This window comes from Coturnix japonica, unplaced genomic scaffold, assembly GCF_001577835.2.
Source record: "Coturnix japonica isolate 7356 unplaced genomic scaffold, Coturnix japonica 2.1 chrUnrandom582, whole genome shotgun sequence".
Classification (NCBI taxonomy): domain Eukaryota; kingdom Metazoa; phylum Chordata; class Aves; order Galliformes; family Phasianidae; genus Coturnix; species Coturnix japonica.
This window is the reverse complement of record NW_015439956.1, coordinates 11,251-21,931: the sequence shown is the minus strand read 5'-3', so window position 1 is coordinate 21,931 and position 10,681 is coordinate 11,251. Positions and strand designations below refer to the sequence as shown.

Sequence of the window (10,681 nt, the reverse complement as noted above, 5' to 3'; positions counted from 1 at the left end):
GGGTGTAGGGGGGGATATATGGGGTGTAAGGGGGGATATATGGGGTGTAGGGGGGATATATGGGGTGTAGGGGGGATATATGGGGTGTAGGGTGGGATCTGTAGGGTATAATTTGGGATCTATAGGGTATAGGGTGAGATCTATAGGCTATAGGGTGGGACCTATAGTCTATAGGGTGTGCTATACAATGCTATGGGGCTGGTATTGGGATATATATATAGGGTGGGAGCTACAGGGTATAGGGTGGGACCTATAGGGTATGGGGTGGGATCTTTAGTGTATAGGCTGGGATCTATAGGGTATAGGGTGGGTTCTATAGGGTATAGGGTGGGATCTATAGGCTATAGGGCGGGACCTATAGTCTATAGGTTGTCCTATACGCTATGGGGCTGTCATTGGGATTTATAGCGTATAGGCTGGGATCTATAGGGTATAATGTGGGATCTATGGGGTATAATGTGAGGTCTATAGGGTATAATGAGGGATCTATAGTGTATAGTGTGGGATCTATAGGGTATAATGTGGGATCTATAGGCTATAGGGCGGGACCTATAGTCTATAGGGTGTGCTATACACCACTATGGGGCAGGCATTGGGATTTATAGCGTATAGGCTGGGATCTATAGGGTATAATGTGGGATCTATGGGGTATAGGGTGGGATCTATAGGGTATAATGTGGGATCTATAGAGTATAGGCTGGGGTCTATAGGGTATAGGCTGGGATCTATAGGGTATAGGCTGGGATCTATAGGGTATAATATGGGATCTATAGGGTATAATGTGGGATCTATAGGGTATAATATGGGATCTATAGGGTATAGGCTGGGATCTATAGGGTATAGGGCGGGACCTATAGGCTATAGGGTGGGATCTATAGCACATAATGAGGGATCTATAGGCTATAGGGCGGGACCTATAGTCTATAGGGTGTCCTATACGCTATGGGGCTGGCATTGGGATTTATAGCGTATAGGCTGGGATCTATAGGATATAATGTGGGATCTATAGGGTATAATGTGGGACCTATAGAGTATAAGCTGGGATCTATAGGGTATAGGCTGGGATCTATAGGGTATAATATGGGATCTATAGGGTATAATGTGGGATCTATAGAGTATAGGCTGGGATCTATAGGGTATAGGGTGGGATCTATAGGGTATAATATGGGATCTATGGGGTATAATATGGGATCTATAGGGTATAATGTGGGATCTATAGGGTATAGTGTGGGATCTATAGGGTATAATGTGGGATCTATAGGCTATAGGGTGGGATATATCGGGTGTAGGGTGGGATCTATAGCACATAATGAGTGATCTATAGGCTATAGGGCAGGACCTATAGTCTATAGGGTGTCCTATCCGCTATGGGGCAGGCATTGATGTGTCCCCCCCCTTCCCAGAGTCCCAGTGACCGCGATCACAACGTCCGTCTGGCCATAGGGAACGGACTGAGGGGTAACGTATGGACCGAGTTCCTGCAGCGCTTCGGCCCTATAGAAATCAGCGAATTCTATGGGGCCACCGAGGGCAACGCCGGCTTCATCAACTACACGGGGAAGGTCGGGGCCGTGGGGAGAGCCAACGTGTTCCTAAAGGTGAGAAGAGCATGGGGAACCTATAGAGAGCCTATAGATCCTATAGAGAGCCTATAGATCCTATAGAGAGCCTATAGATACTATAGAGAGCCTATAGATACTATAGGAGAGTCTATAGATACTATAGAGAGCCTATAGATCCTATAGAGAGCCTATAGATCCTATGGGAGAGCCTATAGATACTATAGGAGAGCCTATAGATACTATAGAGAGCCTATAGATCATATAGAGAGCCTATAGATCCTATGGGAGAGCCTCTAGATCCTATGGGAGAGTCTATAGATCCTATAGGAGTGCCTATAGATACTATAGGAGAGACTACAGATCCTATAGGAGAGACTACAGATCCTATAGAGAGCCTATAGATACTATAGGAGAGCCTATAGATCCTATAGAGAGCCTATAGATCCTATAGAGAGCCTATAGATCCTATGGGAGAGCCTATAGATCCTATAGGAGACCCTATAGATACTATAGAGAGCCTATAGATCCTATAGAGAGCCTATAGATCCTATGGGAGAGTCTATAGATCCTATAGAGAGCCTATAGATACTATAGAGAGCCTATAGATCCTATGGGAGACCCCTCACACCCTATAGAAGACCCTTCACATCCCATAGGAGACACTATAGATCCTATAGGAGACCCTATAGATCCTATAGAGAGCCTATAGATCCTATAGGAGAGACTACAGATCCTAAAGGAGAGTCTATTGATACTATAGGAGAGCCTATAGATCCTATAGGAGAGTCTATAGATCCTATAGGAGAGTCTATAGATACTATGGGAGAGCCTATAGATCCTATAGAGAGCCTATAGATACTATAGGAGAGACTATAGATCCTATAGGAGACCCTATAGATACTATAGAGAGCCTATAGATACTATGGGAGAGCCCACAGATCCTATAGGAGAGACTACAGATACTATAGGAGACCCTATAGATACTATAGGAGAGCCTATAGATCCTATAGGAGAGTTTATAGACACTATAGGAGAGCCTATAGATCCTATGGGAGAGCCTATAGATACTATAGGAGAGCCTATAGATCCTATGGGAGAGTCTATAGATCCTATAGGAGAGCCTATAGATCCTATAGGAGAGCCTATAGATACTATAGGAGAGCCTATAGATCCTATAGGAGAGTCTATAGATCCTATAGAGAGCCTATAGATCCTATAGGAGAGTCTATAGATACTATGGGAGAGCCTATAGATCATATAGAGAGCCTATAGATCCTATAAGAGAGACTACAGATCCTATAGAGAGCCTATAGATCCTATAGGAGAGCCTATAGATCCTATGGGAGAGCCTATAGATCCTATAGAGAGCCTATAGATACTATGGGAGTACCTATAGATACTATAGAGAGCCTATAGATCCTATAGGAGACCCTTCATACCCCATAGGGCACCCATCACACCCTATAGGAGAGCCTACACACCGTATAGGAGACCCTATAGATCCTATGGGAGAGATGACAGATCCTATAGGAGAGACTACAGATCCTAAAGGAGAGTCTATTGATACTATGGGAGAGCCTATAGATCCTATAGGAGAGACTACAGATCCTATAGGAGACCCTATAGATCCTATGGGAGAGCCAATAGATCCTATAGAGAGCCTATAGATCCTATAGAGAGCCTATAGATCCTATAGGAGAGTCTATAGATACTATAGAGAGCCTATAGATCCTATAGGAGAGCCTATAGATCCTATAGAGAGCCTATAGATCCTATAGGAGAGCCTATAGATCCTATAGAGAGCCTATAGATCCTATGGGAGAGTCTATAGATCCTATAGAGAGCCTATAGATCCTATAGAGAGCCTATAGATCCTATAGGAGACCCTATAGATCCTATAGGAGAGACTACAGATCCTATAGAGAGCCTATAGATCCTATAGGAGAGTCTATAGATCCTATGGGAGAGACGACAGATCCTATAGGAGAGCCTATAGATCCTATGGGAGAGCCTATAGATCCTATAGAGAGCCTATAGATCCTATAGGAGAGACTATAGATCCTATAGAGAGCCTATAGATCATATAGGAGAGCCTATAGATCCTATAGAGAGCCTATAGATCCTATAGGAGAGTCTATAGATACTATAGGAGAGCCTATAGATCCTATAGGAGAGTCTATAGATACTATAGGAGAGCCTATAGATCCTATAGAGAGCCTATGGATCCTATAGAGAGCCTATAGATCCTATAGGAGACCCTATAGATCCTATGGGAGAGACAACAGATCCTATAGGAGACCCTTCACATCCAATAGGAGACCCTTCACACCCTATAGGAGACCCTATAGATCCTATAGGAGACCATATCCTATAGGAGGCCCTTCACATCCTATATGAGACCCTACATATCCTATAAGAGACACTTTGTATCCTATAGGAGACCCTTCATCACCATCACACACTTCACACCCTATAGGAGACCCTATAGATCCTATAGGAGACCCTACACATCCTATAGGAGACCGTTCACACCCCATAGGAGACCCTATAGATGCTATAGGAGACCCTATAGATACTATAGAAGACCCTTGACACCCCATAGGCCACCCATCACACGCTATAGGAGACCCTTCACACCCTATAGGAGACCCTATAGATCCTACAGGAGACCCTACACATCCTATAGGAGACCGTTCACACCCTATAGGAGACCCTATAGATCCTATAGGAGACCCTACATATCCTATAGGAGACCCTTTCACACCCTATAGAAGACCCTTCACACCCTATAGACCCTTTACATCCAATAGGAGACCCCTCACATCCAATAGGAGACCCTTCCCATCCTATAGGAGATCCTTCACACCCTATAGGAGACCCTATAGATCCTATAGGAGACCATATCCTATAGGAGACCCTTCACACCCTATAGATCCTATAGGATACCCTATAGATCCTATAGGATACCCTATATATCCTATAGGAGACCCCATGGATCCTATAGGAGAGCCTACAGATCCTATAGGAGACCCTATAGATCCTATAGGAGACCCATCACACCCTATATGAGACCCTACATATCCTATAAGAGACACTTTGTATCCTATAGGAGACCCTTCATCCCCATCACACCCTTCACACCCTATAGAAGACCCTATACATCCCATAGGAGACCCCACATATCATATAGGAGCCCATTCACATCCTATAGGAGACCCTTTACATCCCATAGATGACCATTCACACCCTATAGACCCTTCACACCCTATAGGAGACCCTTCACACCCTATAGGAGCCCCTTCACATCCTATAGGAGACCCATTACATCCCATAGATGACCATTCACACCCTATAGATCCTTCACACCCTATAGGAGACCCTTCACACCCTATAGGAGACCCTTCACACCGTATAGGAGACCCTACATATCCTATAGGAGACCCTTCACACCCTATAGACCCTTCACACCCTATAGGAGCCCCTACACATCCCATAGGGGACCCTTTACATCCCATAGATGACCATTCACACCCTATAGGAGAACCTTCACACCCTATAGGAGCCCCTTCACACCCTATAGGAGCCCCTTCACACCCTATAGACCCTTCACACCCTATAGGAGCCCCTACACATCCTATAGGAGACCCTACATATCCTATAGGAGACCCTTCCCACCCTATAGACCCTTCCCACCCTATAGGAGCCCCTTCACACCCTATAGACCCTTCCCACCCTATAGGAGCCCCTACACATCCTATAGGTGACCCTTTACATCCCATAGATGACCATTCACACCCTATAGGAGACCCTTCACACCCTATAGACCCTTCCCACCCTATAGGAGCCCCTACACATCCTATAGGAGACCCTTTACATCCCATAGATGACCATTCACACCCTATAGACCCTTCACATCCTATAGGAGCCCCTACACATCCTATAGGAGCCCCTACACACCCTATAGGAGCCCCTACACATCCTATAGGAGCCCCTACACACCCTATAGGAGCTCCTACACACCCTATAGGAGACCCTTTACATCCCATAGATGACCATTCACACCCTATAGGAGACCCTTCACACCCTATAGACCCTTCACACCCTATAGGAGCCCCTACACACCCTATAGGAGCCCCTACATATCCTATAGGAGACCCTTTACATCCCATAGATGACCATTCACACCCTATAGACCCTTCCCACCCTATAGGAGCCCCTACACACCCTATAGGAGCCCCTTCACATCCTATAGGAGACCCTTTACATCCCATAGATGACCATTCACACCCCTATAGACCCTTCACATCCTATGGGAGACCTTTTACATCCCATAGTTGACCATTCACACCTTATAGACTCTTCCCACCCTATAGGAGCCCCTACACATCCTATAGGAGACCCTTTACATCCCATAGATGACCATTCACACCCTATAGACCCTTCACACCCTATAGGGGCCCCTACACACCCTATAGGTGACCCTATATCCACTGACTCTATTTCCCCTATAGGTTTTCTCTTCCTTCGAGCTGATCCAATACGACGTGGAACAGGACGAACCCGTTCGGAACCAGGATGGGTTCTGCATCCGAGTCCGACCCGGTAAGGACCATATAGAACCTATAGGGGAGAACCATATAGAACCTATAGGGGAGAACCATATAGAACCTAGAGGATATGGGGGGGAATTGAACCTATAGGACATAGGGGAGACCATAAAGATACAGCTAAACCACCTCGTGGGCCTCAAAGGTCTCCTATAGGATGTGTAGGGTCTCCTATAGGATGGGAAGGGTGTCCTATAGGGTGTGTAGGGTCTCCTATAGGGTGTGAATGGTCTATAGGGTGTGTAGGGTCTCCTATAGGATGCAAAGTGTCTCCCATAGGATATGAAGGGTCTCCTATAGGGTGTGAAGGGTCTCCTATAGGATATGTAGGGTCTCCTATAGGGTCTGAAGGGTCTCCTATGAGATTTGAAGTGTCTCCTATAGGATATGAAGGGTCTCATCACCCGCAAACCTTCATAGCGTTGTATTTCCCAGCCCCAAATCCATCATTTCTCACCCCAAATCCTTTTCCAGCCCCAAATCCCCCATTTCTCACCCCAAATCCCCCATTTCTCACCCCAAATCCTTTCCCAGCCCCAAATCCCCCATTTCTCACCCCAAATCCCCCATTTTTCCCCCCAAATACCCTTTTAAGCCCCAAATCCCGCATTTATCACCCCAAATCCTTTCCCAGCCCCGAATCACTCGTTTCTCACCCCAAATCCTTTCCCAGCCCCAAATCCCCCCTTTCTCACCCCAAATCCCTCATTTCTCACCCCAAGTCCTTTCCCATCCACAAATCCCCCGTTTCTCACCCCAAATCCCCTATTTCTCACCCCAAATTTCCCCTTTCTCACCCCAAATCCTTTCCCATCCCCAAATCCCCCGTTTCTCACCCCAAATCCCCTTTTAAGCCCCAAATCCATCATTTCTCACCCCAAATCCTTTCCCATCCCCAAATCCCCCCTTTCTCACCCCAAATCCCCCATTTCTCACCCCAAATCCTTTCCTAGCCCCAAATCCCCCATTTCTCACCCCAAATCCTTTCCCATCCCCCAATCCCCCATTTCTCCTCCCAAATCCCCCATTCCCAGCCCCAAATCCATCATTTCTCACCCCAAATCCTTTCCCATCCCCCATTCCCCCATTTCTCACCCCAAATCCCCCCTTTCTCACCCCAAATCCTTTCCCAGGCACAAATCCATCATTTTTTACCCTTTCCCAGCCCCAAATCCATCATTTCTCCCCCCAAATCCTTTCCCAGCCCCAAATCCCCTATTTCTCACCCCAAATCCCCTATTTCTCACCCCAAATCCCCCATTTCTCACCCCAAATCCCCCATTTCTCACCCCAAATCCTTTCCCATCCCCAAATCCCCCGTTTCTCACCCCAAATCCGCTCCGTCCCAGGTGAGACGGGGCTGCTGGTGATCCGGATCACCCGTAACACCCCGTTCCACGGCTACGCGGGTGATAAGAGCAGGACGGAGAAGAAGATCCTGCGGGACGTGTTTGATAAGGGCGACTCCTACTTCAACAGCGGGGACCTGCTCATGATGGACCGCGAGAGGTTCCTCTACTTCCAGGACCGTGTTGGTGATACCTTCCGGTAATACAACCTGATATTGATTGGTTCTATTGGTAATCGATTGGTTCTATTGGTAATTGATCAATTCTAATGGTAATCAATTGATTTCAATGGTAATTGATTGATTCTAATAGTAATCAATGGCGTTTTCCTTCTGATATCGATCAATTCCAATGGTAATCGATTGATTCTAATGGTAATTGATTGGTTCTATTGGTAATCGATTGGTTCTATTGGTAATCGAATGGTTCTATTGGTAATCGATTGGTTCTATTGGTAATTGATTGGTTCTATTGGTAATTGAATGGTTCTAATGGTAATCGAATGGTTCTAATGTTAATCGATTGGTTCTATTGGTAATCGATTGGTTCTTTTGGTAATTGATTGGTTCTATTGGTAATCGATTGGTTCTATTGGTAATCGAATGGTTCTATTGGTAATTGATTGGTTCTATTGGTAATCGATTGGTTCTATTGGTAATCGATTGGTTCTATTGGTAATTGATTGGTTCTAATGGTAATCGATTGATTCTATTGGTGATCGATTGATTCCAATGGTAATCGATTGGTTCTAATGGTAATCGATCAATTCTAATGGTAATCGATTGATTCCAATGGTAATCGATTGCCTTTTCCTTCTGATATCGATCAATTCTAATGGTAATCGATTGATTCCAATGGTAATCAATGACGTTTTTCTTCTGATATTGATTGATTCTATTGGTAATCAGTGGCACTTTCCTTCTGATATCGATCAATTCCTTCTGATATCGATCAATTCCTTCTGATATCGATCAATTCTTCCATCTATGATGGTAATCGATGCCATTTTCCTTCTGATATCGATCAATTCTAATGGTAATCGATTGATTCTAATAGTAATCAATGGCGTTTTCCTTCTGATATTGATCAATTCCAATGGTAATCGATTGATTCTAAAGGTAATTGATTAATTCCAATGGTAATTGATTGATTCTATTGGTAATTGATTGATTCTATTGGTAATTGATTGGTTCTATTGGTAATTGATTGGTTCTATTGGTAATCGATTGGTTCTATTGGTAATCGATCAATTCTAATGGTAATTGATTGATTCTAATGGTAATCAATCAATTCCAATGGTAATCAATGGCGTATTCCTTCTGATATTGATCAATTCTAATGGTAATCAATTGATTCTATTGGTAATCGATTGGTTCTAATGGTAATCGATTGATTCCATTGGTAATCAGTGGCGTTTTCCTTCTGATATTGGATCAATTCTTCCATCTATGATGGTAATCGATGCCGTTTTCCTTCTGATATTGATCAATTCTAATGGTAATCAATGGATTCTATTGGTAATCAATTGATTCCAATGGTAATCAATGGCATTTTCCAACTGATATCGATCAATTCTAATGGTAATCGATCAATGCTAATGGTAATCGATTGATTCCAATGGTAATCAATGGCGTTTTCCTTCTGATATTGGATCAATTCTTCTATCTATGATGGTAATCGATGGCGTTTTCCTTCTGATATCGATCAATTCTAATGGTAATCAACTAATTTTAATGGCAATCAATTGATTCTAATGGTAATCGATTGATTCTATTGGTAATCGATGCCATTTCCCTTCTGATATCGATCAATTCTAATGGTAATCGATTGGTTCTATTGGTAATCGATTGGTTCTATTGGTAATCAAATGGTTCTATTGGTAATCGATTGGTTCTATTGGTAATCGANTGGTTCTATTGGTAATCGATTGGTTCTATTGGTAATCGAATGGTTCTATTGGTAATTGATTTGTTCTATTGGTGATCGATTGGTTCTATTGGTAATCGATCAATTCTAATGGTAATCGATTGATTCTATTGGTAATCGAATGGTTCTATTGGTAATTGATTGATTTTATTGGTAATCGATTGGTTCTATTGGTAATCGATTGGTTCTATTGGTAATCGATTGGTTCTATTGGTAATTGAATGGTTCTATTGGTAATTGATTGGTTCTAATGGTAATCAATTGGTTCTATTGGTAATCAATGGCGTTTTCCTTCTGATATTGATCAATTCTAATGGTAATCAATTGATTCTATTTGTAATCGATTGATTCTATTGGTAATCAATGGCATTTTCCAACTGATATCGATCAATTCTAATGGTAATCAATTGATTCTATTGGTAATTGATTGGTTCTATTGGTAATCGAATGGTTCTATTGGTAATTGATTGGTTCTATTGGTAATCGATTGATTCTATTGGTAATCGAATGGTTCTATTGGTGATCGATTGATTCTATTGGTGATCAATTGATTCTATTGGTAATTAATTGGTTCTATTGGTAATCAATTGGTTCTATTGGTAATCGATTGGTTCTATTGGTAATCGATTGGTTCTATTGGTAATTGATTGGTTCTATTGGTAATCGATTGGTTCTAATGGTAATCGATTGGTTCTATTGGTAATCAATTGGTTCTATTGGTAATCGATTGGTTCTATTGGTAATTGATTGATTCTATTGGTAATCGATTGGTTCTATTGGTAATTGATTGATTCTATTGGTAATCGATTGGTTCTATTGGTAATCGATCAATTCTAATGGTAATCGATTGATTCTAATGGTAATCAATTGATTCCAATGGTAATCAATGGCATTTTCCTTCTGCTATTGATCAGTTCCATCTAATATTGATCAATTCCTCCTGCTATTGATCAGCTCCTCCTGCTATTGATCAGTTCCATCTGATATCGATCAATTCCTCCCACTATTGATCAATCCCTTCTGCTATTGATTATCGATTCCTTCTGCTATTGATTAGTTCCATCTGATATTGATCAATTCCTTCTGCTATTGATTAGTTCCTCCTGCTATTGATCAGCTCCTCCTGCTATTGATTAGTTCCTTCTGATATCGATCAATCCCTCCCGCTATTGATCAGTCCCTCCTGCTATTGATCAATCCCTCCTGCTATTGATCAGTTCCATCTGATATTGATCAG

At 42.9% G+C, this 10,681-nt stretch overlaps 1 protein-coding gene across 2 annotated transcripts in view; it reads left to right on the top strand.

Annotated features, from left to right (window-relative positions):
- The window catches only part of LOC107307400 (very long-chain acyl-CoA synthetase-like), a 46,664-nt gene that overhangs the window by 28,463 nt on the left and 7,520 nt on the right, over nt 1-10,681 (top strand). For both annotated transcript variants that reach the window (XM_032441804.1, XM_015850912.2), the window contains 3 exons: nt 1,404-1,598; nt 6,074-6,164; nt 7,519-7,717. In XM_032441804.1, the coding sequence (XP_032297695.1) occupies nt 1,404-1,598; nt 6,074-6,164; nt 7,519-7,717 (485 nt within the window). The remainder of the gene's footprint in view (nt 1-1,403; nt 1,599-6,073; nt 6,165-7,518; nt 7,718-10,681) is intronic.